At 46.3% G+C, this 24,787-nt stretch overlaps 3 protein-coding genes across 4 annotated transcripts; 1 reads left to right on the top strand and 2 right to left on the bottom strand.

Moving 5' to 3' along the window:
• The first annotated feature begins 1,446 nt into the window (after window positions 1-1,446).
• On the top strand, window positions 1,447-19,263 carry KLF17 (KLF transcription factor 17). 2 transcript variants are annotated; one of them, XR_008620150.2, is made up of 5 exons: window positions 1,447-2,249; window positions 12,617-13,460; window positions 13,776-14,020; window positions 16,506-17,585; window positions 18,990-19,263. XR_008620150.2 is itself a non-coding variant. In XM_055094083.2 (3 exons), exons 1-3 carry the CDS (start codon window positions 2,088-2,090, stop codon window positions 14,018-14,020), a joined length of 1,251 nt encoding a protein of 416 aa, XP_054950058.1. In that variant the 5' UTR covers window positions 1,447-2,087; the 3' UTR covers window positions 14,021-14,101. The 2 variants fall into 2 exon arrangements, 1 of the variants encoding a protein (XP_054950058.1); XM_055094083.2 differs by lacking the exons at window positions 16,506-17,585; window positions 18,990-19,263 and having other exon boundaries at window positions 13,776-14,101.
• LOC100977989 (small nuclear ribonucleoprotein Sm D1-like) lies at window positions 5,403-5,810 on the bottom strand. The gene has a single exon (XM_034963370.2). The coding sequence runs from the start codon at window positions 5,763-5,765 to the stop codon at window positions 5,418-5,420; it is 348 nt and encodes a 115-aa protein (XP_034819261.1). The 5' UTR covers window positions 5,766-5,810; the 3' UTR covers window positions 5,403-5,417.
• Window positions 19,264-21,081: 1,818 nt separating the features above from the next.
• KLF18 (KLF transcription factor 18) lies at window positions 21,082-24,548 on the bottom strand. Its single transcript, XM_024928885.4, has 2 exons — window positions 21,914-24,548; window positions 21,082-21,272 (listed from the first exon to the last, which is right to left on the bottom strand). The coding sequence occupies exons 1-2, from the start codon at window positions 24,546-24,548 to the stop codon at window positions 21,082-21,084; spliced, it is 2,826 nt and encodes a 941-aa protein (XP_024784653.4).
• Between the last annotated feature and the right edge of the window lie 239 nt (window positions 24,549-24,787).

The following is a 24,787-nucleotide window of genomic DNA, read 5'->3' as shown; positions in this document are numbered from 1 at the left end:
TGCTGGGCCTTAAATGTAGGAGTCCCCAGGCTCTGTCCTCTGTCCTGTTGTCAAACTATCTCCAGTGTTGATAGCATCCACTCTAATGGCCTTATAACTACCATCTCTATGCTGACAACACCCAAGTTTACATTTACAGCCCTGACCTTCTCTGAGCATAATTAATAGACATCTCAAAATCAGTGTCTAAAATGGAATTCTTGTTTCAGTTGCCTCCAAATCTGCTCCTCTTCCTATCTTTCCATATACCAAGTGGCACGATCATCATGCAGTTGCTCAAGCCAATAATCTAGGAGCCTTTTTGATTCCTCTTTCCCTCCCTCCCTACCCCCTTCTGATCCATTACAAATTCTGTTTTTCATTCTTTCTTTTTAGAGATGGGATCTCACTATGTTGCCAAGGTTAGAGTGCACTGGCCATTCACAGGTGTAGTAATCCCATTACCGATCAGCATAGGAGTTTTGACCTACTCTATTTCTGACCTGGGCCAGTTCATCCCTCCTTGGGCAACCTGGTGGTGCCCCACTCCTGGGAGCTCACCATACTGATGCTGAACTTAGTGTGGACACCCAATCAGCACAGCACACTGCAGCCCAGACCTCCTGGGCTCAAGTGGTCTCCTGCCTCAGCCTCCTGAGTAGCTGGGACTACAGGTGGGCACCACCTCCAAGACCAAACACTGACGTCTCTTTCTTGGACAGCTCCTTTTTAATTTATTTTATTTTATTTTATTTTATTTATTTTATTTTATTTTATATTTTATTTTATTTTATTTTTTGAGACGGAATTTCGCTCTTGTTGCCCAGGCTGGAGTGCAATGGCGCGATCTCGACACACTGGAACCTCCACCACCCGGATTCAAGCAATTCTCCTGCCTCAGCCTCCTGAATAGCTGGGATTACAGGCACGCGCCACCACGCCTGGCTAATTTTTTATTTTTAGTAGAGACGGGGTTTCACCATGTTGGCCAGGCTGGTCTCAAACTCCTGACCTCAAGTGATCTGCCCGCCTCAGCCTCCCAAAGTGCTGGCATTGCAGGCGTGAACCACTGCGCCCAGCCTCATCTCCTTTAGATTTCTAACTGGTGTCTCTGCACCCCTCTGCTCCTTTATAATCCATAAGGAGCCAAATGGTTTATTTTAAAAACATATATCAGATCACATCAAGTTCCTGTTTAAAAGCATCAGTGGCTTCCCGCCACACTTAGAATAAAATCCAAATTCCTTTCTATGGTCTTCAAGGCCCTATCCCTCTGTCCTCGTGTCACTGTCCATGTGGTATCACCGTGGTCACCCTGCCTTCAATTTCCTTCTAACACCGTTGGGCTCTTTCTTGCCTTAGAGCCCTTCAATCTTCCTATGGCTGGCTCCTTTCAGGCATTTCATTTTCAGCTCACATTTCTGTTTTGGTTTTCCATAGCACTCACCACCACCTAAAATTATAATAGTTAACAACTTTATTACTCATTTCTTGTCTTCCCATATAAGATGGAAATTGACAGCAAGGACTTTGTTCTGTCCTGTTTACCATTTTACCCCTAGTTCAGAGATCAGTGCCCAACACACACGGGGCACTCAGTAAACACTGCGGAATAAACAGGTTGTGCCATGAAGCTCCCAGTCTTCAGTTCGTACAGACAAGGGACAGAGGGGCACAGACTGTAGCAGAAAAGCTCCAGCCCTTCCAAAGCTTATGGCAAGATCCCGACCTGACAGAGTGCTGGTGGAGGCTCTCCTATCGGTAGAGGCCCTACACCCAGCCTTGCCTCTCTCTCCAGCCTCGCCTCTCTCTCCAGCCTCCTCCTGGCTGGAGTTGGAGACCTGGGTGTCCTCAGTCCCCACTTGGGTGAAACGTTGCTCAGACTGAAGGGTGGAATGGGTCGGTTGGGTGGGCGGACCAAATTCCTTTAAGAAGCGTTCAAGGCCTGAAGTGGCTGTCCGTGAGGCTGCCTTGGTTGGGGCATGGTGAGGGCGGGTGGCAGCCTGGGGCAGGGCTGCGAGGGCGGCGCAGGGCGGGACGGGTGGGGCATGACCCCGCCCCTTGGCGCAGCTGTAAATAGGTAAATAGAAGGTGATTGTGGCGTGGCGATGTACCGATACCCGCCTGCGACGCCGTGGTGGCTGGTTCCCTGTCTCTTCAGTAGAGAGTCTAGACCCCACCCAGTCTTCATGTACGGCCGACTGCAGGCTGAGATGGAACAGGAGGCTGGGGAGCTGAGCCGGTGGCAGGCGGCGCACCAGGCTGCCCAGGTGAGTCAGGTGCCAGCCTCTGGCAGGCCGGGCGGGCCCAGGCTAGGGGGCGGCGGGGAGGGGAGGCCTTGGAGGAGAGGTGAGGCGGAGGGAAGCAGAAACCCGAGGGGTAGAAATCCGAGGGGAGGGGTGGCAAAGGAAGGAATGGGAGATTGGGGAGGGGTTGCAAAGGGAGGGATCGGAGATTGGGGAGGGGTTGCAAAGGAAGGGATGGGAGATTGGGGAGGGATTGGAAAGGGAGGGTTGTGAGATTGAGGGTGTAAATCATACGTCGTTTATTCCAACAATGTTCGCCCAGCAGTAGAGCTTGTATTGGACGCGTGGGGGGTAAGAGGGTTCTAGGCAACTTTCTGGTGAGGGACTTGAGTAGGCAGGACAGCAAAGACCAAGTTAGGAAGTGAGCAGGAAACAATAGGAAAAAAAAAACAAACCCAAAAATGTTAATTGGAGCCCTACTAAGTGGTAGGCTTTTCCCAGACCCTGGAAATACAATGATGAATTTACCATGAAACAGATATATATAAAATTGTATGAATAAGTCGTTAACTGAATGATTGGAATTGTACAGCGTTACATGAAGAAGAAGTCGGGGGCGCATGGGAGCAGATAGCAGATAGCAAATGTTTGACCCGATTTGGGAGGCTTAGGAGACAGCTGAGACGCTGTTCTGGGACTAAAGAACCCGTCAGGTGAAAGGTTCCCAGGTCTGAGACCACAGGCTGCATGCTTCCTCTTAGGAGGAACTGAAAGACCAGGGCCTAGACAGTGATGGAAGGGTGGCCCCAGGGACACCATTGAGATCATTCAGGGCTTGTTTATTCCAAGAACAGTGGGAAGCCATTGATGAGTTTAAACATAATCTGTCTCAATTAGATTTGCATTTTCAAAGGAGTGCCCTGGTGGATGTGGGCTGGATTCAAGGCAACAGTTAGAAAGCTTTTGTGATAATCCAGGTGAGAATTCAAATGGCGGCCTACCTGCAGAAGTGAGAGTGGAGATGGAGAAGCTAAATATATCATAGATTGTGGAGATGTTTTGGAGGCAGAGACCACAATCATTGGTCCCCGGGTGGTGAGGGAGACATCTAGAGAAACAGATTTCTTGCTTGCACAATTGGGTGAAAATAGTGACATTTTCTGAGAGAGAGTGAAGGATGAGAAGGACAAGATTAATTTGTTGTTTGAGGGAGGTGGGCAAAGATGCTAGTGAATTTTGGCCATAGTCCATTAGAAGAGCCTGTGGGCCATCCGAAAGGACTCAAACAATAGGTAGCTGGAAAATTCAGGAGCCATCTTCGCCAGAGCGAAGATTCCAGATTTAGGAATAGTTGGACTGTAAACAGAAACAAAGCCACTGGCATGGGGAAGCTTGCCCAGAGAGAGCAGAGAAAGGGAAATCTGCAAAAGAGACTGTGAAGGAGGGGGTCTGAGAGAAGGGAAGGAGAAAAACTTGGAAAGTGTGGCCATGCGTGTCAGAGAGGCCAAGCATTATAAGAAGGGTGTGGCCAGTGGTCGTATAAGCTCCTGAGAGGTCAAGCGAGGAGTCTGGAAAGTGCTGCTTGGTCATAGTGGGATGGAAGTCATCAGTGGTGACCTTTATGAAAGCTGGTTCTGTGGAGAGATGGAGGCCAGAGCAAATTTGGGAGAATCATAAGGCAAAGTAGTGGTGAAAGCATGTTTAGACAACTTAATTTGCCATGAAGGACTGGGAAAACAAGAGGGCCATAGCTGAGAGTTAGGGAGGAGATGCTGAGCACCCCAGAGGTGCTCACCCAATAGTCATTTACCTAGTTCCTATTATATGTCTGTCTTATGCTAGTTGCTGAGCATATAGTGGTAAATAAAACAGATAAGGCTGGGCATGGTGGCTCACACCTGTAGTCCCAGCAGCCCAGGAGGCTGAAGCAGAAGGCTTGTTTGAGCTCAGGAGTTTTAGGCTGTGGTCCACAACGATCATGCCTGGGCATAGCCACTGCACTCCAGCCTGGGCAATATAGTGAGATCCTGTCTCTAAAATTAATTAAATAAAAAATAAAACAAGATCTTCCCAACTCTTCTAGAGTTTTTTTTAAAAATGAACATTTTTCTCTATAGCCAAAACCACATAATCAAATGTATCAAAATTGTATATATATATATACACTTTCTTTTGAGACAGGGTCTTGGTGCTGTTGTCCAGGCTGGGGTGCTGTGGCACCATCTCAGCTCACTGAAACCTCCGCTTCCCAGGTTCAAGCAATTCTCGTGCCTCAGCCTCCCAAGTAGCTGGGATTACAGGCGTGTGCCACTCCACCCAGCTAATTTTTTGTAATTTTAGTTGCGGGATTTTGCTATGTTTGTCAGGCTGGTCTCAATCTTCTGCCCTCAAATGATCTACCCGCCTCAGCCTCCCAAAGAGGTGGGATTACAGGCATGAGCCGCCACGCCCAGCCGATAATTCCTTTAAATTATCTTAGATGCAAGCCTTATTCAAATGCCCCTAGCTATTCCTAAAATGTACTTCGTAGCTGGTACGTCCAAACCAGAATTTAAGACCATACACTGTATCTGGTGATTATGTCCCTTGAGTCTCTGAAATTAGAATAGTTTTATTTTTTCATGATTGGGATTCAGTTTTTCATGATGCTAACTTTTGTCATATAGAATGTTCCTTTCCGATATATCAGATTGCTTCCTCATGATAACATTTAGCTTTATCTTCTATCACTTGTATTACCTTTAAGTTATGATTAGATCTTACAGCTTAACTGGATTCAAGATTTTTGGCAAGAATGCCTCATGTGTATGGTAGATTTCATCTTGCATTACATCAGGAGACACATCTGGCTACCATTTGGTGATACTTGTATTAAGGTAGCGAAAAGCCTCATTGATCTCTCTGTAGAAATTTACCTTGTGGTCAGAAAGTAATCTGTGTGATTCTGCCTTGTGTGTATCCAGTGTCCAGTTCCCTACCAGCCATTCACCTACTGGTTTTAACACCAAATTTAAATTTTTCCTCAATTAAATTTCCTTAGGGATGGCAAAATAAATTTCCTTTTCCTTTATTTCTTTTCCTTTTTTCATTTTTTGTCCCACTTTTATGTTTATTAAAAACTGACATAAACACAGCCTGTACAAAAAATATCCCAAATCCCATATGACTTTGAAACAGTAATCCTGAGAGACATTATCGCCTAGGACCCCCTCTTCCTCTGCCATGGCCACGTCCTCTTCCTCTGCCTCTTCCTGCAACAGCTTCCCTTTTCTCAGATTTCACCTTAGGTTCAACATCCACAAGTAGTGTATCCAGAGGTAAACTGTCTAGTAGAATAAAATACCGAATGTTATTTCCTCGAATACTCAGCGTTTCCAGCTGTACAGGTTCTCTGTTCTTCGGGGTCATTTTCACAGCTTTAAGATGTGTATTCATGCTGACATCCACACCTGTGACTGTTCCATGGACCTGTGTTCTGTTCTTCAATATAATGGTTACAGTTTCATGACTCAATTTCATCAAAAATCTCACGAGCTTCATCCTAGCGGTGCCATCACCCTTTGGGTCCGATAGCACACTGAATCCAACAACCGAATACTGACCGACTGCAGTAAGAATGGCCGTTTTTGGTTTTTTTTTTTTGAGATAGAGTCTCACTCTCTCCCCCAGGCTGGAGTGCAGTGGCATGATCTTGGCTCACTGCTGCAACTTCTGCCTCCCAAATTCAAGCGATTCTCATGCCTCAGCCTCCCGAGTAGCTGGGATTACAGGCATGCACCACCACACCCGGCTACTTTTTTGTATTTTTAGTAGAGACAGGGTTTTGCCATGTTGGCCAGGCTGGTCTTGAACTCCTGACCTCAAGTGATCCACCCCCCTCGGCCTCCCAAAGTACTAGAATTACAGGCATGAGCCACTGCACCTGGCAGCAAAATAAATTTTCGAATTCCACCATTCATTCTACATTTATTAGTTTGTATTCTTCTGTAAAGTAGGAAGTAATATTTAACTGCAATCATTTGGTAATTTTGAATTTTTTTTTCTTTTAGAGGCAGAATAAATGCTTAATTTATTCACTTCTATTAGCAATGTTCAAAGTTAGGGTAAGAGCTGAGCTTTTGTCACGTGAGGCTGCAGTGAGCCATGATCATACCACTGTATTCCAGCCCAAAATGAGCCATGACTGATCGCACCACTCACATCTCAGCCTCTGGAGTAGCTGGGACTACAGACACTTGCCACTATACCTGGCAATTTTTAGGTTTTTTTTGTAGAAATGGGGGGGTCTCACCATGTTGCCCTGGCTGGTCTCGAACTCCTGGCCTCAAGCGATCCACCTGCTTCATAGTCTCAAAATGCTCAGCCTGTAACAGTCTTGATAGGTTTTGTGTTTCTAGGAATTTGTCCATTTTATCCAGGTAGTCCAATTTGTTGGTGTGCGATTTTTCATAATATTGTATTATAATCCTTTTTACTTCTGTAAAATTGGTAATAATGTCCCCGATTTCATTCCTCATGTTCAATCATTTGAGTCTTTTCTTTTTCCTTAGTTGATCTAGCTAAGTGTTTGGCAATGTTGTTAATCTTTCCTAAGAACTTTTAGTTTCATTGATTTTTTTCATTCCTTTCTTCTGCTGGTTTGGGGTTTAGTGTATTTTTCTAGTTCCTTAAGGTATAAAGTTAGGTTGTTGGTTTGAGATCTTTTTTACTGAAAGCATTTAAACCAGCAGGTTTTCCCCTTATGACTGCTTTTGCTGTATCCCATTAGTTTTGATAGTTATGTTTTCATTTTTATTGGTCTCTAAGTATTTTCTAATTTTCATTGTGATTTTTTTATTTGACCCATTGATTGTTTCAGAGAGTGCTATTTAATTTCCACACAGATTTGTAAATTTTCTAGTTTATCTGGTTGTGGGTCAGAGAAGATACTTTGTATGATACCTTTTTTTTTTTTTTTTTTTTGCTTTTTTTCTAAAAGCGGCAAGAGAAAAGTTTATTTTGAAATCTATTGAGACTTAATTTGTGATCTACTATATGGTCTTCTGAAGAATGTCCCATGAACACTTTCGAAGAATGGATATTCTATTGTTGAGTGGAGTGTTCTGTGTATGTCTGTTAGATCTAGTTGGTTTATTGTGGTGTTTGGATCTAAATATATATACAGCATATATTTGGATCATGTTTTTAATCCATTCTGCCAAATTGTCTTTTGGAGAGTATTATCCATTTACTTTCCAAAGTATTTTACTTTCAAGGAATGATTTAATTCTGCCATTCTTTTCCTCATTTCCAGCATTGTCTTTTTGTTTGATTTTTTTTTTTTGTAGTGAAAATACATTTCCTTAAAACACAATTTCCTTTTGTATATATTCTTTTTTTTTTTTTTTTTTGAGGAAGAGTCTCGCTGTGTTGCCCAGGCTGGAGTGCAGTGGCTGGATCTCGGCTGACTGCAACCTCCACCTCCTGGGTTCAAGTGATTCTCCTGCCTCAGCCTCTGAGTAGCTAGGACTACAGGCACGTGCCACCACACTTGGCTAATTTTTTTTTTTTTTTTTTTGAGATGGAGTCTTACTGTCGCCCAGGCTGTAGTGCAGTGACACGACCTCGGCTCACTGCAGGCTCTGCCCCCGGGGTTCACGCCATTCTCCTGCCTCAGCCTCCCGAGTAGGTGGGACTACAGGCGCCCGCCACCTTGCCCGGCTAATTTTTTGTATTTTTAGTAGAGACGGGGTTTTACCATGTTGGCAAGGCTGGTCTCGAACTCCTGACCTCAAGTGATCCACCCACCTCAGTCTCCCAAAGTGCTGGGATTACAGGTGTGAGCTGCTGTGCCTGGCCCCTTTTGTATGTATTCTCTAGCTATGTCCTTTGTGGTTGCCATGGGGATTACATTTGACATCCTAGTTTATAACATTCTAATTTGAATTTATACCAGATTAACTTCAATAACACATAAAAACTGCTTCTGTATAGCTCCATTCCCACCTCTTTTCAGTTACTGATCTCACAAAATTACATTTTTATGCATCGTATGTCAAAAAATAAAAGTATAAATTTTATGCATTCTTTTAAATCATGTAGAAAACAAAAAGTGGAGTTATATATCAAAGTTAAAATAATACTCACTTTTACAATTGTCCATATATTTACCCTTATCAGAAATTTTTCTTATGACAGATTTCTTCACATGGCTTCAAGCTACTATCTAGTGTCATTTCATTTCAACCTAAAGGACTGCCATTAGCATTTCTTGCAGGACATGTCTAGTGGTAATGATCTCTCAGCTTTTGCCTACCTGGGAATGTCTAATTTCTTCCTCATTTCGCAAAGACAGTTTTGCCGTATATAGGATGGTTAATAGTTATTTTTCCTTTAGTACTTTGAATATATCAACCCATGGTCTTTTAGTGTCCAAGGTTTTTGATGAAAGAGCTACTGGTAATTTGTGGGATCCCCTATAAGCGATGAGTCACTTCTCTTGCTATTTTCAAGATTCTCTCTTCGTCTTGGGCTTTCGACTATTTTATTTTTTATTTTTGAGACGAGGTCTCACTCTCTGGAATGCAATAGTGCGATCTTGGCTCACTGCAACCTCCGCCTCCTGGATTCAAGCAATTCTTGTGCCTCAGCCTCCTGAGTAGCTGGGATTACAGGTGCCCGCCACCACACCTGGCTAATTTTTGTATTTTTAGTTGAGACGGGGTTTCACTATGTTGGCCAGGCTGGCCTTGAACTTCTGACCTCAAGAGATCCACCTGCTTCAGCCTCCCAAAGTGTTGGAATTACAGGCGTGAGCCACTGCACCCGGCCTCAACCGTTTTATTATAATGTTTCTTGGTATAGGTCTATGAGTTTATCCTACTTGAATTTTGTTGAGCTTCTTGGATATTTGTATTCATATCTGGAAGTCTCTTCAGTGGGAAGGGGAGGGGGTTGTAACATTGGGGGTTGAGTTGCCATAATGGCTGCCAACCTCTGTCTGCACCTCATAATCAGAAACAGCAAATAACAATCAGGATATAGATTCCCTAATAGTTGGAGGACAAGGTTTTTTTTTTGTTTTGTTTTGGTTTTGTTTTGGTTTTTTTTTTTTGAGACAGAGTCTTGCTGTGTCGCCCAGGCTGGAGTGCAGTGGCATGATCTTGGCTCACTGCAAGCTCTGCCTCCTGGGTTCACACCATTCTCCTGCCTCAGCCTCCCGAGTAGCTGGGACCACAGGCGTCCACCAGCACACCCGGCTAATTTTTTTGTATTTTTAGTGGAGACATGGGTCTCACCATGTTAGCTGGGATGGTCTCGATCTTCTGACCTTGTGATCCACCCGCCTCGGCCTCCCAAAGTGCTGGGATTACAGGCGTGAGCCACCGCACCCGGCCAAGGACAAGGTTTTTATTGCCCACTCTGGCTCCTGCAAGCTGCATGCAAGTTGCTCCAGGAACATGGGATGTGTATCGATAGCTACTACCTACCTAAGAATTTAGGTTGACCAAAATTAACTGCAATTTACTTTCAAAGCCTTCCTTTGGAAGTTACAAGCCTTTAATACCCTTCATTGTTCCAAAAAACTTATAACAGACAAATGCTGCCAGTGTGATAGTTACCTTGCTGAGGATAGTTTCCTGGTGCTTGCTACCCTGCTATCTTCCTTGATGTCACTTCCTGTCTCCTTTTGACCCAGTCCTAATCTTTGAAAGCTCCCTTATTTTCTGGCACGAAATGTACCAGGTTCCCTTAAACCTTCCTTTTCCCAGTCTTGGAGTCAGGAAATTCTTGGTCTAACTTTTAGCAAGGAAGAGAATTAGAGACAAGTCTAGGCTCTAGAGGCACACGTTGTTATTAGAGTCACAAATGCTTCGATAGGCTATTTTACTGGACACAGCTAGAAAAAATATATATATTTTTTACCTTGTGAATTTGTATAGAATATTTCCTATTTAAATTTAGCATTATTATTATTTATTTTGAGATGGGGTCTCACTCTGTCACCCAGGCTGGACAGCAGTGATGCGATCACAGCTCGCTGCAGCTTCAACTTCCCAGGCTCAAGTGATCCTTTCCACTTCAGCCTCCTGAGTGGCTGGGACCACAGGCGCATGCTACCATGGCTGGCTTGTTTTTTTGTTTGTTTGTTTTCTTCTTTTTTTAAATTCTTTGTAGAGATGAGGATTCCCTATGTTGCTCAGGCTGGTCTTGAACTCCTGGACTCAAGTGATCCTTCCACCTGGGCCTCCCAAAGAGCTAGGATCATAGGCATGAGCCACTGTGCCTAGCAATACTAACTTATTTTAAACCATATTGCTAAAAATGACACTCAAACAGAAAAGTGAATGTAAGTACAGCTTCTACAAAGTAATGAACTGTTTGTTACAAAGTAAAACCTGTGAAACTGTCACTCAGGTCAAGAAATAGAAGCCCGTCCAGTGTCCCTTTCTTATCTTTCCTCATTCCCTACTCTCTAATATAACCCCATCCTGTTGTCTGGATGTAACTTTTTTGAATTTCCCTATTTCTGACCTGTGATGTTCCTATAACTGCTGCAAAAGTTGTAATTGCTTCAAGTTTTTACTTCCTTCCTTCCTTCCCTCCCTCCCTCCCTCCCTCCTTCCTTCCTTCCTTCCTTCCTTCCTTCCTTCCTTGAACTCCTGACCTCAAGTGATCCACCCGCCTCGGTGGATCTTTCCCTTTCTTTCTTTCTTTTTTTCTTTCTTTCTTTCTTTCTTTCTTTCTTTCTTTCTTTCTTTCTTTCTTTCTTTCTTTCTTTCTTTCTTCTCTTTTCTTTCTTTCTTCTCTTTTCTTTCTTTCTTCTCTTCTTTCTTCTCTTTTCTTTCTTCTCTTATCTTTTCTTTCTTGTGTTTGATTGTTGTTACGTTTTCCCTTGATTTGTAGCAACAATTTTCTGGTGACTTTTTTTTTTAAATTGCAATCTTCAATTTCTGTCTTGATGGTTTATTATCTTGTATGGATATTGTATTTTAACCTTCTCTTTTGGTTGTCATATTTGAATGGATTGTTCTTTTCTGGACCATCCCAATTGAAGAGTGAATAGGAGATGATAGGATAGCTTCATTCGTTTCTCAACTCAAGAGCTCCCTCTTCTATTGCTACAGTAATGGACTTTTTTGTTGCTGTTGTCTTGAGACAGAGTCTCACTCTGTCAGCACAGGCTGTAGTGCAATGGCACAATCTCAGCTTACTGCAACCTCTGCCTCCTGGACTCAAGTGATTCTCCTGCCTCAGCCTCCCAAGTAGCTGGGACTACAGGCACACGCCACCACACCTAGCTGATTTTGTTTTTCTTTTTGAAATTTCTGAGCTCAAGCAATCCACCTGCCTCGGCCTCCCAAAGTGCTGGGATTACATAGTTGTGAGCCGCTGCGCCTGGCCTACTGACAGCTTTTAAAAATATGGTTCTTGGCTTCTATCCTATTTTAAGACCTTCTACCACCAATCTCTTTCTTACCCTTCATGCAAGTCAGTCATTAAGGAAACTGCCCCTGACTTCCAGACAACCCCCATCCCTTTTTTTAAGAAGTGTTTTTTTTCACATCTGCCTTTTCCCCATCTCTCCTCCAGTGCTTGATCTCAGACCTGCCCAGGCAGTTCCCACTCAGGGCAGACGCTGTAAATATTTGCAGATGATGTCTAAGTTTTGCCAAAGCCGAGACCCATCTGCAGCCTCAATTCCTTTTATCTCTGTGGCTTTCTGCACCCGTTCTGCTGGTTTGGGATGTTCTTTCACTTTCACACTTATGTATAATTTGGAGTTTGGGCCAGGCGCGGTGGCTCACGCCTGTAATCCCAGCACTTTGGGAGGCCAAGGTGGGCGGATCACCTGAGGTCAGGAGCTCCAGACCAGCTTGACCAACATGGAGAAACCCCGTCTCTACTAAAAATACAAAATTAGCTGGGCATGGTGGTGCATGCCTGTAATCCCAGCTACTCAGGAGGCTGAGGCAGGAGAATCACTTGAACCCGGGAGACAGAGGTCGTGGTGAGCCAAGATCACGCCATTGCACTCCAGCCTGGGCAACAAGAGCGAAACTCCGTCTCAATAAAAAGAAAAAAAAAAAACTGGAGTTTGAACATTTTCTCAGTTTTGCTGAAGGTGTAGGTTATGGAATGTTTTATTTGCTCTCTTTGTTGCTTTGTGTGAAATAAAAACCAAAAACATGTCCAAGGGAAGGTGGCATGAGTTACATTTAGGCTTCCGTGGGGCTTGTATCAGCCAGACCTCATGTTAGAAAGCCCAAGCTGGGAAATGGTCTGGAGGCAGGATAATTCAAGCAAGAGATGGAAATAGAGGGCTGGATTAGGATGGGGTCTGGGGATGAAGAGGAGGAACATGTGGAACTGGAATTTGAGCAAAAATCACCTGACTCTTTTTCCCCAAGGATAACGAGAACTCAGCGCCCATCTTGAACATGTCTTCATCTTCTGGAAGCTCTGGAGTGCACACCTCTTGGAACCAAGGCCTACCAAGCATTCAGCACTTTCCTCACAGCGCAGAGATGCTGGGGTCCCCTTTGGTGTCTGTTGAGGCGCCGGGGCAGAATGTGAATGAAGGGGGGCCACAGTTCAGTATGCCACTGCCTGAGCGTGGTATGAGCTACTGCCCCCAAGCGACTCTCACTCCTTCCCAGATGATTTACTGTCAGAGAGTGTCTCCCCCTCAGCAAGAGATGACGATTTTCAGTGGGCCCCAACTAATGCCCGTAGGAGAGCCCAATATTCCAAGGGTGGCCAGGCCCTTCGGTGGGAATCTAAGGATGCCCCCCAATGGGCTGCCAGTCTCGGCTTCCACTGGAATCCCAATAATGTCCCACACTGGGAACCCTCCAGTGCCTTACCCTGGCCTCTCGACAGTACCTTCTGATGAAACATTGTTGGGCCCGACTGTGCCTTCCACTGAGGCCCAGGCAGTGCTCCCCTCCATGGCTCAGATGTTGCCCCCGCAAGATGCCCATGACCTTGGGATGCCCCCAGCTGAGTCCCAGTCATTGCTGGTTTTAGGATCTCAGGACTCTCTTGTCAGTCAGCCAGACTCTCAAGAAGGCCCATTTCTACCGGAGCAGCCCGGACCTGCTCCACAGACAGTAAAGAAGAACTCCAGGCCTCAGGAAGGGACTGGTAGAGGAGGCTCCTCAGAGGCAAGGCCTTACTGCTGCAACTACGAGAACTGCGGAAAAGCTTATACCAAACGCTCCCACCTCGTGAGCCACCAGCGCAAGCACACAGGTGAAGGAGGTGTCAGGTGGGGTGGGGATGGAGGAGTCTCTGGGCTTTAGATTTGTCCTGGGCCACTGGTGGGTAATTGTTTGGGATGAGCCTTTCATCTTCCAAGCTTGGAACTAAGCTAGACTGGCCCCCCGACTTGCCATACAGGAGGACTGTGCCAAGATGACTGGGGCGGGCACTCCTGATTGTGTTGCCCCTCCCTGGTTCCCTGGACCTTCCCTTTTGAATCCTCAACCTGAACTGCTGTGCCTCACAGAGTTAGACCCCTTCCTTCCTACTGTATTCTAAATTCCATCTCTCCCTTGTCATTCCCAGGTGAGAGGCCGTATTCTTGCAACTGGGAAAGTTGTTCATGGTCTTTCTTCCGTTCTGATGAGCTTAGACGACATATGCGGGTACACACCAGATATCGACCATATAAATGTGATCAGTGCAGCCGGGAGTTCATGAGGTCTGACCATCTCAGGCAACACCAGAAGACTCATCGGCCGGGACCCTCAGACCCACAGGCCAACAACAACAATGGAGAGCAGGACAGTCCTCCTGCTGCTGGTCCTTAGGTCAGTCTCCTGTCCTCATTCTGGGTTTTCTTTTTCCTTTTTTCCTTTTTATTTTTTTGAGACGGAGTCTCACTCTGTCTCCCAGGCTGGAGTGCAGTGGCGCGATTCGGTTCACTGCACCCTCCACCTCCCAGGTTCAAGTGATTTTTTTCCTGCCTCAGCCTCCCTAGTAGCTGGGACTACAGGCACGTGCCACCAGGCCCGGGTAATTTTTTGTATTTTTAGTAGAGACGGGGTTTCACTGTGTTAGCCAGGATGGTCTCGATCTCCTGACGTCATGATCCGCCCACCCTGGCCTCCCAAAGTGCTGGGATTACAGGCGTGAGCCACTGAGGCCGGCCTCATTCTGGCTTTTCTACACAGATCCTACCTGCCTCTGACCAGTTCTTCTCTTTGGTAGGTGTAGGATTAGATGAAGACAGGAAGATTATGGGTCAGTGTTGAAGCCTACACGGAGCTCTGGAGCCAGAGACTCCTCAAACCCTGTCTCGGATGCCCTTAACCTCTCCGGGGCCACCTGCTTCTGCTGGAGTTTAGTCAGATGCGAATGTGGAGCACAGTAGAGACTGGGAGCTTCATTAAAATGCTCTTTATTTCTTGTCGCTCCCCAGCTTAAATCCCTTTAGTGACTCCTTTGCTTGCTACATAAAATCCAGTTTCCAGAGCCAGACTATTTTCAAATCCTGAATTTGCCACTTAATATCCATGTGACCTTGAGAAAGTTCTTGGATCACTATGCTTTGTTTCTTCCAGAAAATGAAAAAACTAGTTTTGGACTGTATTGGACGTGGCACATATACTGCATCATTCTCCCTGGCACTCACTGGCCATGTACCCAGAGTTTCTGTTTCTTCCCACCACTTTACAGACTTGGATGGAATGCCCTAGCGTAGGGCATGGGATCTGGCATCCCAAGTTGCTGCTAGCAAACTTAGAAGTGCGGGGAAATTTATTTATTTGAGACAGAGTCTTGCTCTGTCACCATGGCTGGAGTACAGTGGTGTGATCTCAGCTCACTGCAACCTCTGCCTCCCAGGTTCAAACGATTCTCCTGCTTCAGCCTCCTGAATAGCTGGGATTACAGGCACGCACCACCACACCCAGCTAATTTTTGTATTTTTTGTAGAGACGGGGTTTCACCATGTTGGCCAGGCTAATCTCAAACTCCTGGCCTCAAGTAGTCTGCCCACCTCAGCTTCCCAAAATGCTGGGATTACAAGCATAAGCCATGGTGTCTGGCTGGGAGTTAATATTTATGGGATAAAATTTGAGGCCGGGCGCAGTGACTCACGCCTGTAATCCCAATACTTTGGGAGGCTGAGGCGGGTGGATCACAAGCTCAGGAGTCTTGAGACTAGCCTGGCTAATATGGTGAAACCCTGTCTCTACAAAAAATACAAAAATTAGCTAGGCATGGTGGCGTGCGCCTGTAGTCCCAGTTATTCGAGAGGCTGAGGCAGGAGAATGGCTTGAACCCGGGAGGTGGAGGTTGCGGTGAGCCAAGATTGTGCCATTGCACTCCAGCCTGGGCGACAGCAAGACTCCATCTCAAAAAAAAAAAATTTTTTTTTGACTAGTGGAAAATGGGAGATAGGTGAGACTCAGGCAGATCAATTCCCCCTCTTCCCCTGCCTTTCATAAATTGCTGCATGGCACCAACTCTCCAAAACAGTACCATCAATGGGGAGCCCTCCCAAGTAGCCGGTGGACAGAACTACTGTGACCTCTGCAAGGCTCGTCATGAAGCAGTGCCCACCCCAGCCTATTAAATGCATCACCTTACGTTACTTCCCATTCTTTCCCGCCTTTCTTCCATTTTCTCACTTCCAATGCCTTGGGTTTGCACCTCTCCAAATAAAACACCAGTACTTAGTTCTTGTTTTGAGGCTCTGTATTCTAGGTGACTGAGGACTAGGAGGGAGAGGAGGACCTAAGCCTGGGGCAGATAAAGATGAATCTCACTGTAACTTCTTCTCCTCCCACCTTCCTTAGGTCCCTGGACTACAAAGCACCAGATATTAAGTGGCCTATCTTTCCCTGCTCTCCCTTGGGGTTAAGGGGATAATGACTATCTTGGCAAACCAGCCAGGTAGTTTAGAACCTCATATTTAGACTCGGCAGGCTGTTTTACTCCAGCAAATTGATAGAGAGAAAGGAACTTGGCCAAGCTATCAAGTGCAGATCTAGAATCCCAACCAGGATCTGTCTGCCCCAGAGGTGGTCTCTTCCCTAAGAAGATGGTGCCTTCTATGGGTGTTTCCTGAACCAGGCTGGTGCCAAGCACAGAGAGATGAATCAGAGCTGGTTTCTGTGCTCAAGGGACCGTCTTGATCTGGGGGCTCAGAGGTCCACCTCAGTACAGTAGCCATGGGGAAGAGGAGCCCCTAATGGAAGGGTCAGAAAGGCTTTCTGGAGGAGGTAATCCCTGGGCCCAGTAAGAGTGTAACACCTAGTAATCCCTCAAATTTTGAAATAAACTGAACAGGTGAATGAAGAAGGAAGAGGATTCCAGGCTGAGAGCACTGGACGTGGCAAGTGTTCAGAGGAGAGGCAGTCTTCAAGTTCTATATTCATTCAGAAAAATGTTTTTTGAGCCTACAATACTGAGCGCACCAAGGCTGTGGAGACCCATGGTGAGGAGCATGGAGTTAACTAAAGGATGTGTCAGGGAAGAAAGACTTCTCAAGGAGGTGCCTCCATCAGACCCGAAGGACTCATGGGGGCTAGCTGCACCTCACATTTCTTGGACATATACCGTTGGACATGTCTATCTTCTGGAAACTATGGCATGGACAGTAAGGATTCAGAAGTGCATGAAGGCACCCTGCCTCTGCAGAGCAGAAAGATCATAGACAACATTTATGAATGTGCCCAGTGCTGCCAAGAAGAGAAGCCGGTCCTCTGCAGGCTCAAGCCTATCTGGGCCTCTGGGGAAGCCCCACAGCCTTGGCTGTGCCTGCCCCTGCCCTCTCACCCCTACCCTGACCTTGTCCTACTTCACTGCCTTTGTCTGTGTTACTAGTGGCCCCAGTATACCTGGGATGGACATCCAGGTGCCCTTCATCCAAGCTCCTATGTGAGGGGAATGGACATGATTAAAAGAACAGGGGCAGAAGTGGCTCATTTATGACCCATTCACTAGCCCCAGGGATTGAAGTCTTGGGTACTCAACGTGTCTTTCTACCAGGGCACCAGATCCCTTCCATGGAGCAGGCCATCTCGGGTTCACTGGGCCAGGGCTGGTCTCTGTTCCCCAGCCCACCTGGCTCACACACAGCCTCATGGGTAGGGTCAGCAAACCAGATGGCTTGTTGTTGGAATGTACGATGAGAGGTCTGCTTGGTGACCCAGCATTTTCACCAAGAAGTGGACGCGGAGAGGACCAGAGTGATCAAGGGTGTATGATGTGCACTACAATGGTGGGCAAAACAGGCTCCTGCTCTTGTGGAGGTCACAATCTAGCGGAGAAGGGATGTTACTAGAAGTGCACAAATTGGGCCCGGCGCAGTGGCTCACGCCTGTAATCCCAGCACTTTTGGAGGCCGAGGCAGGCGGATCATTTGAGGTTAGAGATTCGAGACCAGCCTGGCCAACATGGTAAAACCCCATCTCTACAAAAAATACAAAAATTAGCCTGGCATATGGCGGGTACCGTAATCCTAGCTACTCGGGAGACTGACGGGAGAATCGCTTGAACCCAGGAGGCGGAGGTTGCGGTGAGCTCAGATCTCACCATTGCACTCCAGCCTGGGCAACTGAGCGAGACTCTATCTCAAAACAATCAAAACAAAAAAGACCTGTGGACTCTAGTAGATTTTGAATCCTGCCTCTGCCATTTCCTGGCTATGAGGTGTCTTGAGAAATTTACTTGTCACTCTTGCTTCTGATAGTAAAGGGGATGGTGCGATAGATTCAAGATGGAGAGATAAGGTTAAGTGTTTTCTTTGGCTGCAACATGGAGATTAGATTAGAGCAAGGATGTAAGGGAGAGGAAGGGACATAGCAGTATTTCAGGTGAGAGTCAAGGTGGCTTTGGCTAGGGTGTGAGAGTGGAGGTAGGGAGAAGTAGGAAAGTGATAGTTAACTGGATTTGTTAGGTGAGGGCGAGGCCAAGGGTGACTTCCAGGTTCCTGACTTTTGTTATAAGTAACACAGAAAAAGAATGGATGAACTTGATTCGTTTTCCATTGATTGTGATATCTATCATACGTGCAAAAAATATTTTGTATATATCCAATTTAATAATAAATGCACTCAGGAAGGTCAAAAAAAAAGGAAAAAAGAAAAATAATAAAAAATAATAAAAATACTTAGGATAACTTGAGGCCAGGAGTTTGAGACCAGCGTGACCTTGTCTCTGTAAAAAATAAAATTAAAAGAAAAAGAAGGGAAAGTGATCTACTAGTACATTTAAAGCTTTGAATTCCCCATCCTTCTTTGCAGAGGTAACCACTATACTGAGTTTTGATTAATCTTGCCTTAGCTATTTATTGTTTTTACCACATAATGTATCTGTTCTTAAATATAGTGATTGGTTTTGTATGGTTTTGAACTTACCTTTATTCTGTTTAGGATTCATCAGACTTTTTCAATCTAAATGTTTAGTAGTCTTAATAAAATTTGGAAAAATTTTGGGCATTGTTTTGTCAAATTTTGGGGTTCTCCTCCACCTTCTATTTCTGACACACAGTCTGTCTATATGATGGAGCACTTGATATTGTCCCTCAGGTTACTGATGCCCTGTTCATTTTTTTCGGTTCTTTTTTCTTTTCTTTTTTTGAGACTGAGTCTTGCTCTGTCACCCAGGCTGGAGAGCAATGGCACAGTCTCAGCTCACCACATCCTCCATCTCCTGGGTTCAAGTGATTCTCGTGCCTCAGCCTCCCAAGTAGCTGGGATTACAGCTGTGTGCCACCACGCCCAGCTAATTTTGTATTTTTAGTAGAGACTGTTTCTCCATGTTGGTCAGGCTAGTCTCAAACTCCCAACCTCAGGTGATCTGCCCGCCTTGGCCTCCCAAAGTGCTGGGACTATAGGTGTGAGCCACCACACCTGGGGGTTTTATATAATGTGAAATCCTTGGTGGATTGTTAGAATATATAAGGGTTGTAGTGAAATCTGAAGAAATGTTTGGGGTTTTTGGATGGGTTGGGAATATGTTACTCTTTTTCATATTTAGCTTAATGAAATAAAAACTTTAGTCTAAAAATTTATGATCTAGCAGATTAGATCTGGATAATGAGGAACAGTTGTATGATCTTTTCTTTTTATAGTTGTTGTACTTCATGTAAGACTCTAGCGCACTCTCAGATTTCTTTGGTCTCTCACTCCCCAACGCCCACCCTGCTGTGTTGACAATGTAGAGAAGTTTTGTTTGGGGTTGTTATGGATTCTTTTTATTGGCCTTAGTAATAACATGGATGAAATCTTAGAGATAATGTGTTGAAAACAAGGGAGTTTCAGAAGAAACTTAGTATAAGTTACATAGCTTAGTATAATATTTATGAAGCTCAAAACAAAAAAACCCTGCAAATTATCTTTGAATACATGCATTTTTGATAAATGTATCAAGGGATTTATATATACAAAATTCAGGGTAGTCATCAATTTTAGAAGATAGAAGGATGGGTAGGGGAGCTCACCAGACTTGGCACATAGCCGGGGCATTGCAGTTTTCTGAAAGGAGCTATAGTCAAGGACTTGGCATCCCTACCATAAAGCAGGTTCACTGTGCACTGGTTATCAGCTTGTCTGAGTCCAGTGAGATCCAATGACACCCATACACACAACAAGTTAAATAAAATAGGTTTATTACTAACAGGCAGCAAGGGACAACAATCTAGGATTCACTGGGAGTGAGTCCCCCAAGGCTCAGGAAAGCTGCCCAGGGGGGATGGAGTCTAACTGCATGTGTCCCACTTGTACCACAGCTGAAGGACCCCAGAAAGCAGCCAGCGCACAGTTTTATACCCTGGGTTTATGTGGATGGTTGAAGGACGATGATGCTTCCATGCAGAGGCCTCCTTATTTGGGGTCTTGGCTAAGGCTATCTCTCCCATCTGCTCTGTAGCAGTCAGTAAATAAGGCTTGATCATTCCTTTCCATCTGGCTCATTGTTCCGATTGGCCATATCAACACCTGATTGCATGACACTGGGTGATGAGCTCTTACAGGTGCTCATTTTTTCTACTTATAACTTAAACAGTTTATTCAATACATTTCATACATAATATTACACAATATCTTTTTTTTTTTTTTTTGAGACAGGGTCTCGCTATGTCGCCCAGACTGGAGTTAAGTGGTGTGAATATAGCTCACTGCAACTCCAACTACTGAGCTCAAGTGATCCTCCCAGCTCAGCCTCCCAAGTAGCTGGGACTACAGGCATGCACCACCACACCCGGCTAATTTTTGTATTTTTTTTGTAGAGACAGAGTTTCGCCACGTTGCCCAGGCTAGTCTGGAACTCCCAGGCTCAAGCAATCTGCCCACCTTGGCCTCCCAAAGTGCTAGGATTACAGGTGTGAGCCACCACACCTGCCTGAGGTTGAACCTTTGAATAGGCTAAGTACTCTTCTAAGCAAAGTCCATTTAACCTGAGACCACTTTACACTGGACGTGACTGAGCGTCCCCTCCTTTTCACCTCATAGGAATGAAGCTCCAAAGAAACATGGACTCAGCTACAGACAAAAAAAAGTTTCATTCTTTACCCTCTGAGCTATACACATATCAATCTCAATCACCTACATAGATACGTTTTTAAAAGTACACATACAGGTAAATACAGAGTAAGATCTAGAAGGATTCACAGCATGCTGATAAAAGCCATTACCCTGAGAGAGGGGAATGAATGAAGAGCGCTTCTGGTTTCAAGTTGAAAGTCATCCAGTTTTTACATGAAAACGCATACCTACTTTTTTTGTATATTTTAGAAAACTTATGAATAATATTAAGCACCTACTAGCTACTGGCATAGGGAAATAGGGGAGCTTGTTCAAGGGAAACAAACTCAATAGGGAGAATCTTTTAGCTGTACACATTTCCACATGGGCTGAAGGGATCATAATCCTGGGCGAATGTTGTGGACCTTTGCATGCTGCTTTAGGTGATCAGATCTTGCAAAACTCTTGCTGCATATTGAACACAGGTAGGGCCTTTCCCCAGTGTGCCTTTTCTTGTGTCTGTTGAGCTCATCTGAGCGGGCAAATTTCCACGTACATCCCTCTACATTGCATACATAGGGCTTCTCCCCTGGACCAGACAGAGAGAGAGAGACCTGTCATACATCAGGGTGAGGTAGGGCAGGGACATTGAAAGTGAACAAGAAAAAGTTTTTGAACAAGTTGGAGTGGGAGAGGGAGAGCCAGAGGAGACGGGAGTGGGGGAGGTGAGTGAAGGAGGAGGGGAATGAGGGCCGTAAAAGCTGGAGAGACAAGAGGAAAACTGTGAAGAAGGGAAGAAGAGGAAAGGAAGAAGAAAAAAAACAAACAGGAGGAGAGACAGTTATTGGCAGGCAAGTTAGTGGGGGGAATAAGGAGGATGAGGGAAGTGGGGCCTGGGGGCCCTGTCACTATGAAGTGACGGTCCCAGTAGAAATAGCGTCAAGAACATCTACCTGCAAGAGGCCAAAGAAATCCCTCCACTTATTCCCATCAAACCAGCAGTCAACACCACTAAAGGCTATAGCCAGCCTGGCTCTGGTCCAGGACTAGAGCCTGTCCCTAGGACTGCTTTATCTACCCTTCTGAAGGTGCCAACCTTTTCTATTATAGAATCTTTTTGAATCCCTGGCTTAAAGGAAGTGGCAGCAATCTCAAATGCTTCCAAGGCTTTGTAAAGGCACAAATCTGTAGCCACTTGCCCCTCACCCCTGTTTCTGGGTCCTCACTCACCGGTGTGCTTTCGCATGTGGGTTCGGAGGTGGCAAGCCTTTGAATAAGACATCTTGCAGTCCTCGTAAGTGCAGACATAGGGCCTTGAAACCTCAGGATTCTTCCAGAACTGGCAGCTCTGTGTCTTCTGTTTTGGGAGTTGTCCTTGAATCAAATGGGAACTTGAAAAGCATAGGAATCCTGGGTATGGCAATGATGAGAACTGATGGGACATCATATATCCCCCATAAAGGCTGTGGTCATCAGTGAGCGTTGTCATATTGCCCACCTGAAGAGTCAGCATCTGGTCCCCATAGAGGGTCCGGTTGCCACTATATGTTGCCATCTGGCCTCCATAGAGGGCCTGGTTATCAGTGGAGGTCATATTCTGCCCCCCGTAGAGGTTCTGGTTACCAGTGGAGGTCATCATATTCTGCCCCCAGTAGAGGGCCTGGTTACCAGTGGAGGTCATCATCTGCTCCTCACAGAGGGTCTGGTTACTAGTGGAGGTCGTCATCTGCCCCCCGTAGAGGGCCTGGTTACTAGCAGAGGTTGTCATCTGCCCCCCGTAGAGGGCCTGGTTACCAGTGGAGGTCGTCACCTGCTCCCCACAGAGGGTCTGGTTACTAGTGGAGGTCGTCATCTGCCCCCCGTAGAGGGCCTGGTTACCAGTGGAGGTCGTCATCTGCTCCCCACAGAGGGTCTGGTTACTAGTGGAGGTCGTCATCTGCTCCCCACAGAGGGTCTGGTTACTAGTGGAGGTCGTCACCTGCTCCCCACAGAGGGTCTGGTTACTAGTGGAGGTCGTCACCTGCTCCCCACAGAGGGTCTGGTTACTAGTGGAGGTCGTCATCTGCCCCCCGTAGAGGGCCTGGTTACCAGTGGAGGTCGTCATCTGCTCCCCACAGAGGGTCTGGTTACTAGTGGAGGTCATCATCTGCTCTCCACAGAGGGTCTGGTTACTAGTGGAGGTCGTCGTCTGCCCCCCATAGAGGGTCTGGTTACCGGTGGAGGTTGTCATCTGCTCTCCACAGAGGTTCTGGTTACCAGTGGAGGTCATCATCTGCCCCCAGTAGAGGGTCTGGTTACCAGTGGAGGTCATCATCTGCCCCCCATAGAGGTTCTGGTTACCAGTGGAGGTCGTCATCTGCCCTCCACAGAGGGCTTGGTTACCAGTGGAGGTCATCACTTGCTCCCCACAGAGGGTCTGGTTACTAGTGGAGGTCGTCATCTGCTCTCCACAGAGGGTCTGGTTACTAGTGGAGGTCGTCATCTGCCCCCCATAGAGGGCCTGGTTACCAGTGGAGGTCATCATCTGCCCCCCATAGAGGTTCTGGTTACCAGTGGAGGTCATCATCTGCCCCCCATAGAGGTTCTGGTTACCAGTGGAGGTCGTCATCTGCCCTCCACAGAGGGCTTGGTTACCAGTGGAGGTCATCACTTGCTCCCCACAGAGGGTCTGGTTACTAGCGGAGGTCGTCATCTGCCCCCCGTAGAGGGCCTGGTTACCAGTGGAGGTTGTCATCTGCTCTCCACAGAGGGTCTGGTTACCAGTGGAGGTCGTCATCTGTCTCCCATAGAGGGTCTGGTTACCAGTGGAGGTCGTCATCTGTCTCCCACAGAGGGTCTGGTTACTAGTGGAGGTCATCATCTGCTCCCTGTAGAGGGCTTGGTTACCAGTGGAGGTCATCAACTGCTCCCCACAGAGGGTCTGGTTACTAGTGGAGGTCGTCATCTGCTCTCCACAGAGGGTCTGGTTACTAGTGGAGGTCGTCATCTGCCCCCCGTAGAGGGCCTGGTTACCAGTGGAGGTCGTCATCTGCCCCCCATAGAGGGCCTGGTTACCAGTGGAAGTTGTCATCTGCTCTCCACAGAGGGTCTTGTTACCAGTGGAAGTCATCATCTGTCTCCCGTGGAGGACCTGGTTACCACTGGAGGTCGTCATCTGCTCCCCACAGAGGGTCTGGTTATCAATGGAAGTCATCATTTGCCCTCCATAGAGGTCTAGACTGGTTGTCATTTGGCCCCCAGAGAGGGTCTCATTGCTACTGGAAGTCACTGTATGACCATCAGTGAGGGTCTGGTCACTACTGAAGGTCACCTGGTCCCCACAGAGAGTCTGGTTATCACTGAGGGTCTTCATCTGATCTCCATGCAGGGCTGGTATCTGACTCTCATTGAGGGTCTGGTCACTGCTTGGGGTGTTCAGCTGGCTACTTTCATTGGAGATTGTCATGTTGCTTGCAGTGATGGTTGTCTTCTGGCAATCAGTGGGTGATGACTTTGGGGTGTCAGTAACATCTGTCATCTGGGAGCCTGCTGTGTGTTTTATCTGATCAAAGGAAGTCACTTTCTGGCCCATGGAATAAGTCTCACTTAGGTCTTCAAGGGCTTTAAGAGGGTGCATTGTTAAGTCCTGGGTGAGAACTGTCCCAGGGATGTTAGTGCATGCAGAAGTCATCATTGTGGACCCCAAGGGAGGCATCGTCTTGCTCTGGGTTGACTCATGTTGGCTCTCCTCAGCATGGGCAGTCAGAGGCATACAGTTCTGTGGTTCTGGTGCATCTGGGGTTTCTGCCTGTTCTGTATGCCGCTCAGAGAGATGCTGGAAAAATTTATCAATTTCCTCAATTGCCTGGAGAAGACTGGAATCCATCTCTTTGATGTTGCCTGATGACTGAACTAGATCTTTAGTTATGGGATCCTGCAAAAAAAATTAATAGGTCAGGGGTTCATCCCAGCTCAAATTCCAATCCCCACATACCCTCCTTCTCCATCCCTGTTGACCCTATCCTAATCCAGCCCACCGTCATCTCTTGCCTAGAAGCCTGTAGTTGCCTTTCAACTGACTCTGGAGTTAACTTCATCCAGTGTCCCCTCCACACACAGAGTAAC

Source organism: Pan paniscus, chromosome 1 (assembly GCF_029289425.2).
Source record: "Pan paniscus chromosome 1, NHGRI_mPanPan1-v2.0_pri, whole genome shotgun sequence".
NCBI lineage: Eukaryota > Metazoa > Chordata > Mammalia > Primates > Hominidae > Pan > Pan paniscus.
The sequence above is the reverse complement of the archived record's forward strand: the minus strand, read 5'-3'. Positions and strand labels throughout refer to the sequence as shown.